Source organism: Equus przewalskii, chromosome 6 (assembly GCF_037783145.1).
Source record: "Equus przewalskii isolate Varuska chromosome 6, EquPr2, whole genome shotgun sequence".
NCBI lineage: Eukaryota > Metazoa > Chordata > Mammalia > Perissodactyla > Equidae > Equus > Equus przewalskii.
In genome coordinates this window covers 23,862,501-23,885,140 of record NC_091836.1, presented here as the reverse complement: position 1 = coordinate 23,885,140, position 22,640 = coordinate 23,862,501, and the positions used below count along the sequence as shown (strand labels likewise).

The 22,640-nt window shown below is 42.2% G+C and overlaps 1 protein-coding gene across 6 annotated transcripts in view; it reads left to right on the top strand.

Annotated features, from left to right (window-relative positions):
- CADM1 (cell adhesion molecule 1) overlaps positions 1-22,640 on the top strand; it is a 314,254-nt gene that overhangs the window by 285,120 nt on the left and 6,494 nt on the right. For 2 of the 6 annotated variants that reach the window (XM_008521795.2, XM_008521793.2), the window contains 2 exons: positions 4,943-4,975; positions 12,227-12,280. The exons of 2 other annotated variants lie outside the window; for them this stretch is intronic. In XM_008521795.2, the coding sequence (XP_008520017.2) occupies positions 4,943-4,975; positions 12,227-12,280 (87 nt within the window). The remainder of the gene's footprint in view (positions 1-4,942; positions 4,976-12,226; positions 12,281-22,640) is intronic. 2 more of the 6 variants (XM_008521797.2, XM_008521794.2) reach the window with 1 other exon arrangement.

Here is a 22,640-nt window from a genome sequence, read left to right as displayed (position 1 = left end):
TGTTAGCTCAGGGTGAATCTTCCTCAGCAAAAAAAAAAAAAAGAAAAGAAAAACCCCACAAGCTATTAAGACTTGACATGTTTCTATACTAAAGCTTTATCAACAGTGCAAAAAAAATAAGATGATAAATACAGGTTTCTCAGGATTAGAAATTGAGAGTGGGAGCTATCTCGGGAGCGAGAAATAAAAGACTAGCCGGAAGGACTTGGCCCTCCAATGTCTAACACAAGATGAGTATTAGCTACGATTTCTGGAGCCACTTCCTTCCCTCCACCGTCACCCTCCATGCAACACTCTCTTCTTTCCTCCCGTCTGCCTTCCTCCCCCTTCTGTCCCTCCTTCCTCCCAGCATTCACACACAACATGGTGTAAGAGTTGTCTTCCTTGTTAAATGAAACCACTGTACAGATTCCTATTATTTTCAGAACATCTGGTTTGCAAATGAAAAGATCTCAGGGGCACAGCAGCACTAGTGAACAATTCTGGAGAAGCTTTTAACAAAACTTGAAATTGCCTAACCCAAAAAAGCACAAATACCCACTCCCCTTCCTGCTGTTCTGGGGTGCACAGTGTCTTCCCTCAAAGGGAAGATGACGTTAAGAAGAAAGCGAACTCTGTCATGGCTCTCCTATCTGGACCTTTTAGCTTCAGTTCTGTTCCCATCCACTTCTCCCATCCTTGAGAAATGGGAGTTTAATTAAAGTATTACATAGATGGAAAGAAAATTTAGTGGGAAACCAGTAGAAAATAAATTTCAAAGTTTAATTTTCCAGCACATATTTTTGCTTTCAATAGATTTCAAATAAGTCAAAAATAAATTAATTAATTAAAGGGGAAAAAAACCCTATGTTTAATATATATTGGCCAGCACAGCACAGCTATGAAAATAAAATTGTCAGGGGAATTCCTTGCCTGCCCTGGCATCCAGATTTAAAGCAGCTGCATAACACCAACTGAAGGGGAATTCAATTAAGAAAACCCATTGGCTCCTTATTGACTTTGGTTCAGAAAACAAACTGGGAGAAAGTGTATTAAGATATGTCTGGACTGCTTAGTGTGCTTTCTTTTAAGCTTATGACAATCAAAACGTGAGAATTTAAATTCTTTACAATTAAGCTCTGCTTTTGAGCACATTGGGTTCCCCAGATTCTGACACTGCGTTTTTTAATGTACACCCCACTCACACCCCAAAATGCAGCCTTGCAGTGAATCTGTGCGTCGTAAAGCAGGGGCACCACGGAGCAATTGGAGAAGAAAAAGTATTTAAGGTTGTGAATTTAATTTTGTTCTAGGATTTTCATTTTCATTTATGGCACCCGTTGTGTTTGAGACCACGGACTAATTTATGGATTAGTTTTAAACCCCCGGTCTGTCACACTCAATGAACAATTCTAAGTTGGAGAGAATCCATATGAAAGGATTAGAATGTGCCACAGTGGAGCTTACACATGACTGTTTCAACTAAATATTGCCCAGCTGCCTCTCATGCAGTAATTTTTTTTTTGTGGGGGGACTTGGTTAAATGGCTGGTGTCGCTAATCTCACGCATTCTCAGAGCCTTTTCATTTTGTAAATATCTTATACCGTAACGTGAAATAGAGGTGATGTTTCATTTATTCAAGATAGGGTCCCATAAACTGAATGGCTGGGAGACTAAGAAGAGGAGTCAATATGTAGTGAAATGTGTGTCTTCCAAACAGTAGTGTGGGGCCCGCCCTTGGATGCCTCATTTAGATGATGTGCATAAAACAGCCAGAGACTCACTATTAAGACCGTACACACTTACTGGGTTTGCAAGAACATGGGATTGTTTTTTTTGTTGACTGTATAAAATAAATGTACAATAAATTTGCCCTCATGGTAATTAAAATTAAAATAGAGACAATAGCTCAGCAGGCCTTTTTAATTTCATGGCCCTACAACACTATAAGTCCAACTCAACTTTTTGTGACCTGTTTTCCTCATAGACCCAGCTGAATTAAAGACAACAACAAAACTAAGTTTAAAAAAGCCTTTGTCAGGGCAATTAGGCAATCTCATTTTGCAAGCTATTTACAGCATTTATAACCCATATTGGAAATTTATAATTTGCGTTTTGCCTGTACACGTAGAATGTTGTCAAACAATATAGTGACCCCACAAGTTGATTCACAGGGGTGGGCTTGCACATCTCTCCAGTCTTGTGATTAAGATACTCTAATAAATCCTACTTCACAGAGCTGCACTCACTTCAGAGCCAGGGTGTCTGTGGTTTCGGCATGAAGTCATAATGCAATTATGAAGGAGAATTACATTCTGTCACAGTGCTCTCCTGCGGGGAGCACAAAGTCACTTCTAAAGAATGTTGTTTTTTTTTTTAATTCTTTACTTGAAATAGCCTCTGTTCAGATAGCACACCAGATGCTCTTGGAGAAATGGAATCCACGACTCCCCCGATACACCCTCAGTCTTGTTCTAAACTTCGTAGCCAGCCTGTGTTTCTGGTGCGGTCTCCTCCTCCATTGCTGATCGTGGTTTTACTGTTTCCCAGCTGCAGTAACTGTGCTGTTTGACTTGAACATGTGTTTGCTTTCAACTGTTTTAGAACATGTTTTTTCCTTCTCAGCATCCCTATCTCCTCCCCTTTTGGGCACAATTGATGGATTTCCCTTCCCCGGAATGGGGAAGCAAGCTGCACTGTGAACTCTCCTGGGTTTATTTTTCCAGTGCCCACATCGAAGCTGACACTCAGCTTCACTTAGTGTAATTTCGTCAGAAAGCTGACATAATGTTGTGATGTAAGAGGATAGTAAACTGGGAGTCACTGGTTAATTCTAAATTACTATTTTTGAGGACTCTACCCTTTAGGTTTTACTCTGCCCCCTTCTTTTCATTTTACACTAATGATTTACCTGTGAAAATAAAGCATATTAGAAGCACTGTTACAAAAATAATGAGCCAAAGTGTTTGTTGCTTTTTTTTTTGACTTCAGAAAGGAGCCAGTGCCTAGCCATAAAATATATTAACATGTGTATAAGTGTTTCTGTACAAATGTATATTTGATTTTACCCTTCAAATTGAAAGCACCTCAGACTAACCCTTGACTTGGATATTTCAAGTAAGGAGATGTGTCAACTGTGTCATGAGAATTTGGTGTAGAGATGTTTCAACTGTACAATTTTCGCTATTGTTTTTTGCTGCTATTTTATGCATACAGACTTGACTTGTAAGTATTGTATTCTTATGCGGTATATTTTATATTTTTCTTTCCTTCATCTGTTCTTCAGAAACTCAGCTATAAGTTATCTAAGCCTCAGTGGCCTCTCAGACTTCTCGTGAATCCTGGCTCCTTAGAAGGGCTCCAGTTTTTTTTATGGTATAGGGTCTTGAGGAAAGCATGCCAACTGAAGGGGAACACTGGTGTGAATTCATGTGTCATGTTTATAAATCAGAAGCACCAGGCTCTTTTGACCCAAAAAAAAAAAGTTACGTTTGGCATTCCAGTGCATTTAAACATTGCCTGTGTCGAGTCTGAAAGAGTCTTTGGAGTTTCCAGAACTCATGAAAATAATTACCAGCCAAATAGCTACATTATAAAAAAGGACAGATAACTTTTGCAGTTTTAACCCAGAATCCCACTTCAGCTAGATGACTAGCTCGTGTGTCAGTGTCACCACCCCTTTCTGGCCAGAAGGGGATAGTGGAAGGAAACATTTCAAGAGGTGTAGAACTGAAAATTACAGCATGGCCAGATGGGTTGACATTGGAATGAAGTTGGCTTGAAGAGTGGTGTTAAAACGACTCTGGAAAAAGAATGTCATCGTGCATTTTGTTAGTTATTTATCCCACTCCCCCTGTAGCCAAAAATAAAGAGAAAATTTCTTGAGCCCCTTGAGGAATTTCCTGTGAAGAGGAGCCCGTACAGCAAGCCTGGTTTGGAAGCCTGGTCGAAGAAGGAGAAAACTTGAACAGCATCAGAAATAGAAGAAGAAAAGAGATAAACCACATTTTCTTCCACCCCAAGTGCAACTGGCAATGAAAAGAATCACGTGCCATCTCCTAATGCAGCCATGAAGGCAGGACTCTTGGCAGCTCACGATAGTGAATGTAGTTCTGAATTCTGAGCAAAGGAATGGCTGGAGACTTTAATTTTTGGAATGTCACATGGTTAGAAGTGGTGATTAGCAAATTGTGTGGGCTTGGGTGTTTCCATCCCAGACCTTTGCTCTTAGGTTATAACAGTAAGATCTGCAGAGTGAAGAATGGATTAGTGTGTGCGTGCATGTATCTGTGTGTGTGTGTGTACAGAAACTAATCTGAAAACCTTTAACATGTTCATGCCCGTGGCCTCCCAGTTAATTGAACTTTCCAGCTGAACTCTGCTGACATATTACACTGGATGGAAAACTTGGACCCGTATGTTCATCTACAGGCATCTGAGCACAAGCCGTAAAAGGATACTAAAAGTGCGATGGATTCAAAGACGTCTAATTGGCGGTCATGAAGCCTGTGTTCCCTGGGTGGGTTGGGTTAAAACAAAGGCAATGTTTGAATGTATGAATCCATTATTCAGCCAGCCTTCCGACCGAGCTTTGCCGTCACAGTCCTGAGCCTCGATGCGTTAAGAGCCATCTCCCAGTCACTGAGTTTGCACTGGTGTTCTCATCACGTTGCATGTTCCCCTGACTATTGACTAGCAAGTAGATGTGTCCTGGCGAGACCCCCAGAACCAAAGAATTTACTGTTTTCCTCACTGGCTCGCAGCTTTGAGCTGAAGGCATGTCTTAAAACAGTGCAACTCACTTCAAATGCTTTTTGCTTTTCATTTATTATTGCTTGTCACGCGATGTTCTTTGAAAGCTTGCTCATATATTATCTGTTCCATTTTTTTCCATTTTCCCTTTTTTTGCATGCCGTTCCTCCTGTTTCTTCCCTTCCTCCAATCCTCTGTTCCCGTCTGTAGACACAACGGCGACGACAGAACCAGCAGTTCACGGTTGGTATCACATTACTGTTTATCTACTTTCTCAGCACTGCTGAGAGGCAAGGCAAGCTGGGAAAAAGAGAAATGTAGTCTTCAAGGGAAATCATGTTTCAAGTAGACTGATCTCATAAATATGCTGTAGTTTTTAAGGCTTGAAAGGATGTCGAGTCTTGTCATTTCTGTTGTGAGTTCAGTAGCCACTGGTCACCATCTGAGACGAGCCATTTCCTCACTGGCTGCCGGGAGCGGCAGGCGTTTCAGTTGCACGAAGTCCCTATTTATATAACACCACCAGACATCGAAATACAAGGGGCTTCAAAAAAACCAAAATATGCCTAAGTATCGTAGCGTTGGAGTGAAAGGCCCAGTTGCTTTCTTCATTTATAGGCTAGAGTCCCAGGTACGTTTTGAAGAGGAGTCATCTGTGTCATTTGGTGGTTGGAACTCAAGGACAGGTCAAGGCAGAAGATCCCTGTTTAAATTCATGAGTTGGCGATGAGGAAGATCATTGCTCTTCTTTTAATTCTGTTCCCAGTCATATTTACCTTCCACAACCTCTTGCCGGTTCACCCTTAATCTCTGTGTGCATAAAAGTGGATGCTAACATTTGGCAGGAAGCCTCTCCAAACTCAGAATGATACCGTATATAAATTTTAACAGCATTAACTGGGACTTAAAAAAAAATCATCAGTTGTGAGTATCTTGTAGACAAAATACTAAAACGTTGGTTAAGATTTTCATCAACCAAAAGGTGATGAAAACCGAGCGAGTACAGCTCAGGAGGGGGCCTTGGGAAATCCTTTTCCCAATTTCACCACTGACTTACTAGGTTGGAATAAGTCTATTAACTTTTCTACATCTCTCCAATCAGAAAATTAGAATCATGTTTCATCTGCATATTCCTTTATTACTTAGCTCAAATCTAACCCAGGTGAAGTTATGCTCTTAGAGAAAGATATGTTACTTAAAAAATGGGCTAAATTTTAATAATTGAATCCAAGGGAATTATTTGGTAAAGGGCCTGCTTAAATCACTTTGCATGTTGTGCAGGGTGAAATCTATCATTTAAATGATGGGAGGTGATCAGCCAACCCTGTACTGTTCGTTCAACTTTTAGAGAAACATCTCTTCCCAGCACGACTGACTTCCTTAAATAGACCTGCATTTGAGGACTTATCGTTTGGAAATCTCTAAGCAAAACCTGCGTCATGCGACCTGTCCTTCAAGGTCAGGCCTTGAGGCTTAGCAGGTCAGCCCCACATTGGGACTTGCTGATGAGGAATTTTGAGAAAGGAAAACAAGCTTAGGTATGGAGCAGTGTATTCCTCCTCACTCTATCCCACCTCCCCTGCCTCCTCCTGTCATTGGCACAAAGGGAAAAGTTCATAAAATAAGTTAAAGGGCCAAATACACCAACAATCATGAGAAATCAATTAGGTATAAAACTTCCACTTGCTAAGGTAATGCCCCGTGGTGCTTGCTACATCTCAGGCACTGCACTCCATTAAGCTTAGTTATTTGTAGGTTTCATCATTAATTGAGCACTTCCTGACTTTTATCGATTATTCTCGGAGCTTTAAGACTATTTTAATGCAGTTCAAGAGATTTTGTTCTATTCTTTTTAAGAATCTTTAAGTTCTGAGCTTCCTACAATTAACTGCTGAGTCAAATGTAACCATAAGATTCCTGAATTCTGTGAGATCTTTGAAGAAATATTGATCATTTATCTCCTAAGACTCCAGAGTTCTGCTCTTTAGGTCCCTCCAGTAAAATCCGTGTACTTAAGTGACTCTAGTGGATGCAGGTCTTAGAGTTGGGTGGGCTTTTCAAATAGGAAATATGTCCCCTGACCTAAAAAATGAGAAGATAATTTGGGGGCCAATCCTGATTTTAGGATACTGTTTTTGATCAGGTCTTTCCCTCTGGAGAGAGAGAAAATGAAGGTGCTCTCTTTTTGTGGTATAATAAAGAGGCACTTGGAATAAGACTTTATAGCATTCCTGTGACAGGACATAGGTGCCTGAATACTATGAGAAGCAGTCACTGTCTTACTAGTTCGGGGACAGTGTTCAAGACAGTGATACTCAATAGCATGTTATTGACTGGCAGTGCATGAGAAATACACCTAGAGCCAAGAAATTTGGGGAGAAAAAAAGGAAATAAGAATAGCATGTATATATACACCATACATATATATATATATATATATACACACACACACACATATATGTATGGTGTGTATATATATATATATATATATATATATATATATATATATATATACACGATTCCTTAACAGCAGGAGGAGAGCTGTGATAACCCAGGTCAATCCCTGTATAATGCATTTATAAATGCATTCTGCAACTTGTCTAAAATCCTCATAGCATCCTCCCAAAGGAGTCCTACCACTCTTTTGAACAACACAATCTCCAGCCCACAGCAGAAAGCTTTAATGAAAGCCAAGGTAATATCTAGAATTTTACCTGACAGAGGGGAAAAGTCTTCCAGGTCAGTTGTCAGGATAGAAAAGGTTATAGAATATGGTGAAAATTACAAAGCGAGGGACCCAATTTCCAAAGAGATGAAGATAGAGAGCTGGTTTTATTCAAGTGAATTATGGCTAAAACCCAACTCCTTTGGTGCAGCAACCATTTGACTTGGATTCATTTGAGAATAATCTGGAGATCTTCATTATGGAGCTCTGGGCCTAGAAAAATGTGATTTGATAACTTCTCAACTTAAATGACAAGACGTATTAGGTCAGCCAGTTGTGACCATTTTACTGGTCTTAAAAATTTTCATACTGGATTTCCTTCCATATTTCTCTTGTATAAAAAGGAAAAGAATAATTTTACAAAGAGCTTTCCCTTTGAAGACTCATTAAAATGTTTTATTCAAGCTTGTGTTGCTAGAGTATGTATGAAGTATACCAGTTGTTTATGTATGTTGACCATTTGTTCTTAGCAATATCTGATTGGAATAAGCATGTATTGGAAGGTTAGAAGTGCATGGGCATGATTCAAAATCAAATGGATTTTCTCCAAAAAGAGACCAAACAATAATCAGCCACAATGTCTTTTTAAGGATCTAATTGATAGTAAAGATAAATGAGTGTAAGAATGGGATTTTTAGGCCAGGGTGACCGAAGGGATCTTCTCTGAATAAGGATCTTGAGCATTTGAGTTTTTGGAGCTCATCCTTCAGGCCTGGACAGGAAGACTCTTGTGTTGTGTATGCATGTTGAGCAATGCAAAAGACACTCTGCCAAACCCTGGTACCACATGGTCTGAAATTGATGGCAGAAATGCATGAGTGACTTAAAGCACGGATGGTGTCATCGTTATTCTGATTATTGATGTGTGGGTGCGTGTGATGGTTTTTATTTGTTTGCTCAAATGTGGGCGCTTCTCTGTAAGTGTCTTGTGCCTTGTTCTTTTTCAGCCCTTTGTGCCCCCTCTCCCTTCCCCCACCCACCTCCCCTGTGTGAGGTTTTGGGTGACAGCATGCCCATGGTCTGGAATAGTGCTTGTGCTTTTGCTGCACTGCAGTCAGCTGGCTTCTTCCGGGTTTGAGGTTCTCTCTGTCTCTGTCTCTCTCTCTCTCTCAGTCTCTCCTATTTTATTACTTTCAAGTCTAGCTGCCCTCTCGCTTTCCACCCCTTGATACATTAGAGGCTGATAATCTCATGAATTTGTATATCCCAAATGAATTTTTAAAGTTTTTAATTCAGTATGTAATGGTAGTAAGACTCAAACTGGGAGCCCCTCAGAAATAATTTTTCACTTTCAGTTTTGGTTTCAAAATATTTGGCCCTTGCTGAGACATGCTCACACCCTAGTCCACTGCCCTTAGGTAACTGCCCCATGGATCTGCCTTTAAGTAGTGTCAGCTATGATTGAATTCTAAAAGCACATGAAATTCTTACCTTACTTTTTATTCAATTGTGGGGAAATTCTGAAGCCCATTTTAAAGAAAAATAGCCAGCAGTGCGCATTATTACAACCTCTATGTCCACCATCTGTGTCTGTACCTCTGTGCACATCTCTCTGTATGAGTACACGACAGTGGCATTCAAAGGCTGTCATTCAGTCAAGGGACTCTGCAGACATTGTGTGTTCTGCTCAAGAACAAAGCTAAAGAGGTTTACGAATGGCTGCAGGACCTGAAGATTGTGTTTCAGCCTTGACATGCAGCTCGGAAACAATGTGCTACTGTTTAACGGCGTGAACCAAATTTCTGCTAATGGGAAGAAGGGAAAAACTCTCCACAAAAGCTGACAAAGCAGGAAGAACAGGATGACTGAGCTTTTAGATTAAAACTACCGGGGGCGTCTGAACTCTTATGGCTGGTGATGGAAGTAACAGTTTGCATAATATGGCCAAGTGATCAGATGTATGCCGCTTAGGTAAGAGAGAGACCATCGCCTACTTTTTCGTAATGGGAATGGTAGTAGGGCCCATGGGCTAAGTTTTTGTTTCCTAGAGGTTTTATTTGATCATTCTTCTTTGAAGTTTTCTGAAAAAATGAAACTGATGAACTGAACCCACAAGTATTTCAATTTTACTTGACTTTGAATTTATTTAAATATCTCTGGGATTTCTTACTGTCTCTAATTTTGGAGGTTTTCCTTAACCTGGTTTAAAATTGCCACAGCATACCACTTTTAGAAGGCAGTGATTTCTGTTGAAAAGGAGGAGTAGCAATTGCAGAAGTCCTGGGGTGTGTGCAACACATTGGAGGACCAGGAAGAAGCAAAATGCACGTCTCCACATAAGAGACAATTATAGCACCTACATTAAATCATCATGTTTGCACCTTAGGATTTTATCAATTGCTCAGGAAAAAATCCCATATGGACCAAAAGTAAACCTCCATTTGTGTAAGACAGTTTAAAGAAATTTGTTGAATACATTTTAATTAGAAGTGACGAGAACGAGCTTTAACGGATGATATGAAAGTTTAAAGAGAAAAACCAAGAAGTAATTTCCCACTTATTGTTAAATTGTGAAGTTTCCCTTTGAAGAATATTCTCTGCTTCATAAAATACATCTTTGTCTTTTTCTTTGAGAAAATGAGAGGTGTATAATTTTTAACATGAAAGAAAACGACCTAAGCCAAAGCAATTTCAGGAGGCAAATTTTTCTTGTCCTCACTTGTACATTCAGTGCTTCAGTAAACTCCTCCTAATTATATTTATTCAGAAATTATCCAACTATGGCAGAGCACTATAGATTCATGAAATACAATAGTAGTGCAAAAACAAATTTAACGCCACCAACCTAAATGGCTTCCTACTTTCAGATGGAATCTGAGCAGTAGATTCCAGGTGATTTGCTGTATTTTAAAGTTTATGCCATTAAAACTGACAGATTCATCTTTAATGAGGTGTGTATCAACTGTCTGTTACTTTTTAATGGGATACTTTGCATATCAATGATATTTCATAAACATATTTGTCTTTATATTTTAAAATTAGCTTTCTCTTGCCTTCCCCAAGGAAACAAGCCTCCAAGCAGTAAAGTTGCCTACTTGAAACATCCTTGTTTAACATGGTTCAGTGGGTGCCAAGCACGTATGTAGAATGCTTTGATATTCATTGGGCCACGTAGAAGTGAGGGATTAGCCTTCTGAGAACTGCAAATTCATAATTAACTACAGAGAAGTACTTTATGTTGCCCATTTATAACAATTATTCAAATAATGGTATTCATCAGTCTTTATACAATGGATAAAGCCAATTAGAAATAGGAAGGCTTTCAACCAATCAGATTTAAGAACAAATGGATAGTATCCCTATTCAGTTGTCTCTATAATTTATTGCGTTACTCATTGCTTTTCCTTTAGTTGTCTAAGTCCATAGTTTGGGAGCATCTGTGGACTTGCATCTTCCCATTTTTAATTGACACCTGCCCTTGAATGTTGGCACCCAAGGATCGTAGAGGGTCGCAATTCTTATTCAAGAGCTGATAGGGTGGCTTCCTTTCACAGCACCAGCCTAGCTATCTTTATTCATGTGGCTTCTTTATAAAACAACTTAGAAAATCCAAGCTTTTACTAACCATTTCTACATGACTGTTTCTGTTAATTTGGGTTTTTCTAAATAGTGCGATCAGTTTGACATTGCTTGTTTCCAGAGCATTTGTTTTGCTTGCTTTTCTACTCTGGCTGGTGGTTCACTGAGCATTACTCCCAAATCATTAGTTCAGCAAATACTTACTGACAGTATACTTTGTGCTTGGCTATAAGAGAAGGGAAAGAAGAAAAAATAAACAAGATGTGCCCCTTTCTTCAAAGACCTTGCAGTCTAAGAGGTCTACAAATATCGTTGAAAGTGACAAATCTCATTGGAGAAGTGTTAGCAAATTGTTGTGTGAATGAGAGGCCCTGGAGCAGAACGTGAAGGACAAGCAGACGCCTCCTGAATTGTCTTAACGTTTTGTGGTGTTTAATAAACTTCATTAAAGGAGCAGCTTGTAAATGAAGCACGGGGAAGTGGAAGCCATCTCACAGCCGAGCCTCCCATTGTTTATCTCCTTCCCTCTTCACCTCTTTTAATTCAAACCGCAGCCAGCTGAGAGCCATCCAGTTGGCCAGCCTTGGTGGTGATTCGGATAGGTATTTCAAGCCCCCACTGGCTTATCTCCTGACCTAACTGCTTTTTCAGCTTTGAGGGTTTTATTTTTCAGGAATACCACTAATTTTTGAAATTCTCTTCCTTGAAAAATGATTTTGCGAATCAGATTTTCTGATGAAGGCATAGCCTGCAATCTGCAGTTAGCAGATGCTGTGCCATTCTGAAATAAGTGATGCAACATCATCATAAATTGATAATGAACTGTATTTGTCAGTATTGGCAACGGATTTCAATTTACAGTAAAATGTGAAATAAGACTTACATACATCAGTATGTGACATCTAAATATATTTGTATTTAAGAGAGATCAGAGCATTGACAGCTGACAGGCTTATCTTTTTCTTTTTGCATGCTGTTATGGATGAGTGATTTTAAACATTCACTTTCATGTTTCATGTGCTTTGAAAGTGGAGACTGAGGAATCTTTCTGCCTCGATTGTGTATCAATAACAAAATTAAATGATTGGAGAAAGGTACTTACGGATTAATACCTTCGAGCTATCCAAAAAAGCAGAGAGATAGCAAGAGATTTGGCTCATGTTTTTTAAGAAATTCATCCTCAGTTCTTAAGTGTTTTGTTTATGTCCCTTGAGGAATGAAAAGAAAAACGATTTGTTTTTACTTGTAAGGCCTTACTCAGTTGCCCAATTCCGCAGAAGAACTGGACAGTGAGGACCTCTCAGGTAAGGGCTAGTCATTAGGTAAGGCACTGCTGTGTCCAACCTGTGGGTGCTCTGTCCACTTCTACAAAATGGCCATTTGGTTTGCTGAGCAATCCATTAGCAATTGTGGATTTTGAGACTAAAGAAAAACCATTTTTCATGAACCCTTTCTTCCTCCCCACCCACCTCTCTTCCCTCTGGTAGTGGCATGTGTATTTCAGATTGGGGCTGATACTGTTAATGCAGTGGAGGTCAAGCCATCTTTGAGATTGTACTAAAGCCACTCAGTGTTCAGTGGCTTAAACTAATTTTTATGTTCTAGCTATATAATGCTTCAAGAGAAATTTTGTTGCCTTACAAAGCAGTTTAAGGATGTTGGATTATGAGGCAAGATCTTTATTTTAAAAAAACCTCATATTGACCATTTACTTCTGTGGAATAGACGAGAAAAGCCAGGTCACAGGTTATCTTAGAAGGAGGGGGTGGGGAGGGGCAGGGAGGAGGAAGGGGGGCAATTGTTTTGTCACACACCATGATGTAAACTAATTATCCACCTCAGACCTTTTTCACAGCACACTGAGCTGTTGCAAAAGTAGGTTTCATGCTTGATTCCAGGATTTAGGTGTTACTAATCCAGAATAAGAAGCATATCCTAAAAAGGAGGAGGGAGGAGATTTAAAATGGTCAGAGCTAAACAGTTATATGAGCTCCCATGATGTTGTGGGACTTCGCTGCCAACCAGCTACAGCTTCTTCAACATTTTGATCAGTCACTTCTTAATAAATCGATAAGAAGTGCCCTTCCTCCTCATTGCAATGAAGAAACCAAGGCATGGGACTGTAGACGCTTACTCCAGCCTGTTGGAAAGAAGGGTTCCATATTGTCCCTTCTTGAGGAGATGTCACTGCAGCCCCCTTGAATGTCCGTTGTCAAGGTGCAGTCCTTAACCACAGGTCTTACCCAGTGAGAGAATAAGATGGTACCACCCAGTCTTTCCAAATGCAGTAGATTTATTGCCTACCATGTACTTCTGTCAAACCTCAGGGATGCCTGTTTTCCTGTTATGTAGCATGTCCCGGTTTGAGCCTGGCAGTTGGATTTTCCCACAGAGTGGAAGCTCTGGGAGGCCATATTGGTTTTGTTCACTGCTGTATGCCTGACGTGTAGTCAGCACTCGACTGATACTTGTTGGATAGATAAATGAACCCCAAATCCCAGTGAATTTAGAGAGATAAATAGAAGATTAAAAAGCCAGCCGGCCCATCAAGGGAGTGTTTCATTTTTGCCTCTGTTTTGTGGTATATTTAGAGAAGCTGCAGAAACATTAGCCCAATTTTCTTTAAAATAAGAGTGGCTAAGTCCTTCACCCTGCCTAGAATGTAATGTTGATCCTGAGTGATCCGCTCTCAGTTCTGATCCTGACACTAAATAAAATAGCTCTCTGACAGTGTCCCTGGCAATCGGATCTTCTCAAGGATCCTAAGAAAGGACTGTGTTCTCGTTGGCCTGATCCCTCTTGGCCCATTAGCCAGACGAGGATTACTCAGATATGCAGAAGTAATTTTTCTCCTCTTTAGGAAAATGGGACTAAATCAGCCATCCACCCCAGCATCATCAATTAAGGAATACTCTGGATCTCGCAGCTCTGCACCGAGTCAGCTGTGGCCTTGCTGCAGTTCTATCAATCACCCCTGAGTCAGGAGCAATAAACCAACAACTGTTTGTGTTCATAATAATTCAGTTAAATTAATAATTACGTCGTCTCCCTCCCCCACCTTCTCCAGGAACGCTGCCGTCCTGTATTGCTCAGGAGCCATAAGTCATGTAGAACACTGATGATCTATCAGGCCAGGGCTGGGCTGCCTTCGCATCTGGTTTGATGAACTAATCAAAAACTGATTAGCACCTTTGTTCAAAGGGGATGCTGATTAATCAATTACTATTGATTGTGAGCTTGGCTTCACTCGGCAGCAAAGAGACATCTGAAGGGAAAAAAAAAAAACAACCAATAAAAATTGAGCAGCTGTCATAGTGTTTAAATTTATTAAAACAAAATACATTATTTTTTATGAAGCTGTCTTGAAATGGGTCACTGAAGGGGAGCATATTGATTGAGAAAGGATGAACTTCTCAAATTTCTGTAGCCTAGAGACTGAATTCAATTATAATACAAGACAAACAGGTTAACACCCGTCTTAAACAGTCCGTCAATAAATTAGAGTAGGTGTTGCACGTTTAATGCTAAACTGTGGTAATGAATAATATTACCATCCATTCCCTGCTCCATCTGGGTAGAAATTTCATCCTTTCCTTATTACGGATAAATGTTACATCCTGCGCTTCCTTCTAAATACTAATGGTCTGTCTCCTGCTTGCCCTCTTCCCCACCTCCCCCACTCACCACTGCTACCTCAGCTAATGACAATTTCATAAGCAACATATGGTGCTCCATCCTCACCCAGCAAAGCAAGTTGCCCAGCTGATCCTCCTCTTTAATCTGCATTAAAAAATTATGCTTGTCTGTACTTCAGTGATTTAATTATTGGCGGACCTGGGAAGCTTATCCACTTCTACTTTGAACCCTTTCATTTACTTTTTGGGTGTTAACTTTATTGACGACGGATCCACAAGAGTTTTGAATTGTTTTATCAATTGCAGCTGCTGTTTCCTGGTGACAGCTGGTGGTTATTGCCACCCATGTGGAATAGAATAGCTTTAAGCATATTTATCCTTCTATTTTATTTTAAAACTTTTTTAAAAATGTCTCCACCTGCCTCCCTCCCTTGAGCAATGGAAGGGCCCGCGGGGACTGTGTGGTGGAGAGACAGTGTCCCAGAGAATGGCCCTCCAGCACAATCAGAGCAGTCCCTCAGTCTTCTGCTTTTGAAGCAAAGGGCCGACGAGAAATTCCAGAGCTGTCATGCTTCCCAAAAACGTGTTTTCAGCTCTTGCCCTACAAACAAGAAAGTGATCTGGAAAACTCCTGCAACATCTCCCTCACGACCCATAGGAAAGCGTGAGGGGAGGGCGAATTCTAAATGGCGCTGATAATCCGTGCCAGGTGTTAAGGAGGAATCCAGATGAGCCAACTATAGTGCCCTAAATGGATTACAGAGGAAACATGGGCTTCAAATACAGTCTCTACTTAGATAACGGAGGCCCTTAAAGCCCTTTGGGTCCAGATTATCAGTTCCAGGGTGGGATGTAAGACCATCTGGTTATTTTAAGTGTCCTCAAAGTCTGTCTGAACTTGCTTGAAATGTGTGTGAGAAACTGCTAACAGGCATAGCATTTTGAGGAACTCTTTCGTTAATTAGCCCCTACCTAAACTGTGGCCCAGATTTGGCAAACAGGCTATTTCATTTCTTTGGTAGACTAATAATAATAACAATAATGATAAAGAAAACAAAGACCAGTGGGGCGGCTGTGTAGACACATTTAAGGTATGGCCCATAAATCTAAAGTGTGGTATCATTCAGCCCATATCTTCAGAGTATGTATAACTTAGAAGGCTCTTTCATACGTATCAGTGATGTCATTTGATCTTCATTCATCCAACACAGTTGTTTGAGCTCCTCCTATGTGCTGGCCTCTGGGCTGGGCAGCAGGGATGCAGCAGCGAGCAAAACCACCCTGACTGGAGCAGGCATGGGTCTCACATACCAGGCCTCGGCTCTTGTACAGTTCCGTTCTAGAGGGGGAGACAGGCTCAAAGCACAAGATACTGTCAGACAGTGACAAATGCTGCGAAAAAAGAAAAAGTAGGTAAAGCAAAAGCGACTGGCGAGGGCCGGGAAGAGGCAGCGGCTAGTTTAGAAAAGCTCACCAAGGAAGGCCACTGGGACAGAAGACCAATGGATGACAATGAGCTGGCCATGGGAGGATTTTCATGAAAATCCCGTGAGGTTGCTCAGGAAGGGTTGTTAGTCTCGGTTTACAAATGAGCAAACTGGGGCTCCAGAGGTCAAATGATTTACTCAAAAGGCAGAGTCAGAATTTGAACATACGGGTCTTCCTCCCTCTAGGAAATGGAGACTTGGGTTTTAAAGTGGTTATCCTTCCCCCGTGAAAACAAACTTCCTTTGCTCTGGGGTCTTTTTGGGAATCTGTCTCCTTTTGGACCCTTTTCAGTTGAGTCTGTGCATCCAGGGGATGAGGAGGGAAGAGCGAGGCTCTCCAGAGCCTGTCAGGCGGAGAGCTGTGTACTGACTGACCTGGGAAGATCTCTTCCAGCATCAAATCAAGCTCTTGCCCCTTCAAAGAAGACCTTAAACTCTGCTCAGATGTTTTCAGTGCCACAGTCCCATTGACTCTGAAATTATGGGATCAGTTTCCCAGTGAGAAGGTCCTAAATGCCATGGGAAAGTGTTGGATTACAGAAAGTTAAAACATGTAGATTCCCTTATTTTAAAATTCCGTTTAGGGGGCTGGCCCCGTGGCCGAGTGGTTAAGTCCGCGCGCTCCGCTGCAGGCGACCCAGTGTTTCGTTGGTTCGAATCCTGGGCGCGGACATGGCACTGCTCATCAAACCACGCTGAGGCGGCGTCCCACATGCCACAACTAGAAGGACCCACAACGAAGAATATACAACTACGTACGGGGGGGCTTTGGGGAGAAAAAGGAAAAAATAAAAAATCTTAAAATTCCGTTTAGTAGACTGACAAGTCGTATTGGGTCCCGGCCAGCTTCTCCATGGCTTTCCCGCAATGTGAGTTTAAACTTCATCATACTGCTGATCTTCCCATAATCCAACATGCTACTGTTTCCCCCATGGGGAGGAAGGAGATCATTAAACAGGAAATTTTCCTCCAAACTAAAAAGTTGGCAGGCTACAACGCAAAATGTGAATTCCAGTTCTACAGGTTGGACACTGCTTTGGGGTGATTTTACCATATTCATTAATCCATCCTCCTCACACCCCCCCAAATGCCTGAGGTCCACTGAAGCATCTTTCTCCAGAGAGAGATTCTAGTGGGAAATGTATGTCTGGAAGTACTTTACAACTGTCCTCTTTATACTCCTTTAAGGAAAACTCTGGTGTCATCCTCGGTGCCTTCCTCTTGCTTCAAACGGAAAAGGCGATCACACTTCAAAGTCCTTGTTATTATGAGAGGAATAGAGAGGACTCAGGAGCGTGCCTTTTGGTCTCTCTGGTGATGCTAAATGTCTTGGGAGGATTTGCATCCTGTTGCATCAAGTCATTTCCACTGTTGGTTAAATTAACTAAATAAATTGCTTGGAGAAAAACCAACTTAAAAAAAAAAAACACTTGTTCTCATATTTAGCTGACAACAAGTATTTAATATCCTTGTTGGTGCCCCTGAATCATAACTTGGACTAGGTGTCCTTCAGCCGCTGGGCCCATGGCCTTGACTGCCACACAGGACAGGTAGGCCATCAGTCAGACTGTGTGCCATTCTGCATGAATGAAAAGCAGGGGCTTGGCGACTTCAACATGGCAAGTGTTTTGGGTGATCTTATCCTCTCAGAATAGGATTGGGTATGTAGTACAGCCCTTCCCCACAACGAGCTGATAAGTATTTGTCTTGAATCAGTGATGAGAACTGGAGTCTAGCCCTCCGTAGGCTCTAATATAGTGGATTTAAATAACGCTAATTGAGTGTCTCTGATGTGCCACGCCCTGGGCCAGACAGGCTCTTTCCTCTTTAGCAACACGTTGGTAATGGGTCTCAAAATGACCCTGCGAAGTGCATGATTGTGCTCAGTGGCTCAGAGTGGCTGATTGACCTGCCTGAAGTTACAGAAAAGTCACAAAGGCCACTTTCTATCCCAGAACTGACGGCAAGTCCAGGGCACTGTACAGTGGGCCGTGCAGGAGGTGAGCTCCCAACTCATCCCGCATCTCCTGTTCAGGCCTGTTTCTAGAGGAGAATGTAGGCAGTAACAGCCTAGAGAGCCCTAAGCCCTGATCGCTGAGGAGTGACAATGTACAGCCAAAGCCGGTGTGCAGTACTTGTAATTTAAACGAAGGCACACTGAGCTCTGTGTGGCACGATGATGATGATCACTATAGTTTTCCTTCGAGCAGCTTAACATAGTTGCTTTGAAATGCTAGCGTAGCTGCATTTACACTGCTAGAATTAAATGCAGCTGAAGGGGAGGACCAGCGGCCTGGGATGCTGTATGGGAATCTTCATGATTTCTTGCCTTACATTTATTCCTTCCCTTCCACTTTCTAAGAAGACAGAAAAGAAAGGTTATGCTGCAGAGGCTGGTGTGCTCCAATATATATTAACATCTTAATGGGAAAGCTGTGCATGTACTGTATACATTTACTACTCTGACAAGAGGGAATTAAATGTCAGAAGGATTTGTAGCATCTATAATTGAATTGGTGCTGAGAAAAGCAAATCTTAAAGAAGAATAACATATTAGGATTAGCAAATAATGTGGCATTTTGTCAGCGCGTGCCATTCAGTTTGTTCCCCTTCAGTAATAAAGTTGTGCTTTTTAAAATGCACGCTTATTTTTGTTGCCATGACAGGAGCTACAATAGGTGTTGAGAATGAGGAGCTACATTTTTCAGATGGTGCCAGGTTTTTTTGTTGGTTTGGTTTTGTCTTTGAGGTCAGATTTTGTTTTTGCCTCAGATTTGCAAAACTCACTGTCAGGCTTTTTATTTCTTCCCAGTGAGAAGTAGCAATTGACATCCTAGTCATTAAACTTCCTCTGAGATAGACTAATCCTACAGCCCTGGGAAGCTGGAGGCAGCATTTCCATTATAAACACTGATTGTAAGAGTTTTTAATTAAACTGACTTGTCCAGCAAGACCTCAGCCCAGGAAAAAGACTAGAACTAAACCAAGTGAGGGAACTGTTGCAAAAAGTTAACAATTCCAGATTTTCTCTGGTCATCCATAGATGAGGAAGTTACAGGAGATTGAGCATCTGAATTGTCCAGTAAATAGAAGATGAATCTCCCCCATGTTTTAAATACTAATTTTTAAGATGAGACCTAAGGTAGTTTATAACCTAGGAAAAGAAGAGGTAGGCGCATTTAAGGGGAATGTCCACATCTCCCCAAGTTATTAAATGTCCCTTCAAGCCTGAGCCGGGGATGTTTTGAAATGTGAAGCACAGGGTGACAGCATGGGGTGGCTGTTATGCCCTGTGCCATGCGTTTTACCGTGTATTACTGTATCACCCTGCAGCTCCTCAGATGTAGAAAACTTGGTGTCCTTTTGGCAAAAAGACTGGCCTCAGACTGAGCAGCCCGGGCTGCAACGTGGGCCGGCTGCAGATGCCATGAGTGATCCGCTCGGTCACTTCCTCTGCCAAAGTCCTTATTTGCCAGGAGCTTGTCTAGGATATACTGGCCATTCCCTGGCTATCCATGGATCCCTGCCTTTGGCAGCAGAGCCTTTTGGGCTTATCGCAGATCCATGATTAAGGCACTCGCTTGGCAGTTGATGTTCGCATCCCGTGCCAGGTGGTAAAGTAGCCGTAGAAACTGGGATCTGTTGCCGCGCTCTGTTTTCACACAGGCAGCGTGACTGCTAGAGCACTGCATTAAGGGTGACTCTGGCAAGGAATCTGAAGCGGGAAAGCAGGTAGAGAAAGAGGAGTCCCTGAGAGGGAGGGGAAGGACACTGAAGTTCCACTAGCAATCGCTTTTCTTGTCTGGCCCTAGGGGACTGCTGCCTTTAGAACTCCCTCCTTCATATGGTCCATGAGCGAGGGATGGGGCCAGGTCACCTGGCCCAAGGTAAAGAAATCTGAGCAGTTTGGGGCCTCACTCTTGGGAGTTCTTTGAAATGTTTTTGTCCTTGCAGTTTCTAAGATGCTAACGCAAACCCAGGGTGGTTGAAGTTGTGACCCAAGCGGTAGTAGGCAACTTAACATTCTGCCAGCAGCCTGTAAACTCTCACCTGGAGCCAAGTTGTTCCAGCTTTTTGCCAAAAGAAAAGCTAACTCACGAATACTAAACAGTTCATCGTTGATCTATCCTTAAAGAGACTCATGTCACACTTAGAGCCATAGACAGCTGCAGGATGGGACAGCCCAGGCAGGAAGAACCGTGCCACAACTGTGAGTTGTCATGAATACTTCCCAGCGTTTACAAAGCACACCTAAAAACCAGACTCAGGGAACAACGAGGCCTAAGTTACTTAAGGTCACACGTGAAATGATTTGGATGACTTTCTTCACTTCAGTTGGACTGTCACCCAAATATGCTTGACTCTTCAAGGTTGCACTAACCTTTATACGATAAGCGCACACCAAGCAGAAACATGGCTCCGCTCCGCAGGATGGCGGGGCAAAGCTTAGTCCCAGAAACGTGGACATTCTTACACCTGTTCCTAAGTGAGAGGAACAGTTGTAGTCTCTTAGAGAACAGGAAAACACTGCCTTCTAAACTGAAGAGCGGTTCAGGATGCCTGAAGGATCCGTTATGTTTCTAAGTGCCGCTTTACATGCACACATTTATTTTCAGTGTAGAAGCTCAGGGCAGCTGGAGAGTCTGGCTCTTCGGTTTCCTTCTCTGTCTAATTTAGGAAAGGACCCCGAAATCTAGAGAGGATGTCCCCGGGAAAGTTCACAGGACCTGAGTGAAAGGGTCAGCACCCCAAGAGGAGCAGGATCTCGGGGGTGATGGTGATGGTGAAAGTCACAGACTTACCCAAGTTTTTCACTTAGAAGTAATTTCTCAAGGAACTGGCCAGAGCTCTTGCTTTGTCAGTGGAACAGGAAGGGCCAAGTGGCTGATGGCCTTTGTCAGAGCCATGCTGCTTCTGGTGGTCGATGTTTCTTTCAGGTTCCAGTCTTCATCCTGCTCCATTAGCCCCGTGTCTCTTTGTGTAACTCTTACGCTGTTGCTTCGTACCATGAGCGAGGCCCCAGCCCACACAATGCAGGCAGTTCCAATCCAGCAGTAGGTAACTAGCTTTCACGCTGTTCCCCCCACCACTTTGGGCCAATCAGGAGCACTGTGAAAACTCTCCCACCCATCCCACACATGAAAACAAGAGAAAGGACTGAGATGAGTCTAGAAACTGCACTGTTCTTCATAGAGGAGGCCAAACCCTGACAGAGGCGCCGGTGAGCGGCCACAGCTCCATCAGTACCTCCCGCAGTAAACCCAGGGGTGGGGTAGAGGTGGGAAGAGGCGGTAAGGAGCTTGCAATCTGGAATCTTCCCTGTAAATTAAACATCAGTTACCTTCTGTGTCCGTCTGCAGTAATTGAAGGCAGGAAAAATGTCTCAGTGATTAACTGGTAGTAGTAAACTTTCTGATCAAAGTGAGTATCAGAAGATAGCTGGAGAGATTACCCTTATAAATAAGTATCTGTAAAATATGTGTGTCCTTGAGGGTAGGGAAGGTAACTAGAACCCGCATGTTTAACATGGGAAGAAAGAGCAGCCCCAAGCATATTTAGCTCTCAGTTCATGGCGAGCAAGGTCAACTGAGTAGTTTTGGCTAGAGAAATTAATACCACAGATACATGCCCTGTGAGGTTTTGTTTGTTTTTCTTTATGACAGAGCTTCTTGCTCTCTCTTGTTAGGCTTCTAGAATGTTCCTGTGCCTGGGCATGGAGGAGGCTGTCTTCTAACAGTAGACATGAGAGTGCCTTCCCCTGAGGGGTTAGGTCTTTGCCTGGGACAGCTTCTCAAAGCTTCTTTCTGCTCTGAGTCTTCCCGGGCCAGGACCTGTCTTCACCTCTTGTGCCTGACTTTCCCCTCCCCTCAACAGCTAGGATCGCTTTGTTTTCCTCACCCAGTTCTAAGACATATGGAGTTAGTTGAAAGACCCTTGTTTTTCAATACATCTGAAGCTCATGGCAGTTGGAGATTAGTCAATTCTCATTCCCACAAGATCCCCCATTTTGACAGCTCCCTGAGGAAAACACAACTTGCTGGCTCTTCTGTTAACTTTTGTCTCCCCATAAGCAATTTTGGTACCTCCAGGTACCCTGTGTCCAGGGGCACCCCGAGGGGAGTGCTCCCCTCCCACGGCTGAGCTCCACCTCGTCGAAATGACTTTCAAGACACGGAGGCTGTTGAATCTGCAGGAGGCACACTTTTGGCTGAGGAGGGAGATTCCTCTCCGCCACGTTTCAAGTCGAGCTTATTAGACGTGTTGCTGGAGGGGCTCGCACATCACGGAGCGGGCTAATTGGCTGCAGTGCTCTCTGCCTCCACCCCATCTCCATTCTCCAATTAAACTCCCATCAGCCTGTTGTCCTGGGCGACCTGCCGCTGCCTCTGATTCGGCGTTTCTGTCCGGGTTTGGATTTTTGTTTTTTTTGTAGTCCTTTCAAAGGTAACTTAATGAAACACTTTAAATACGTCATTTTTTTTTTTTAATTTAAACTCTTTTAATTAAAACACTTTTCATGGACCCCTCAGTCACGAGTTATT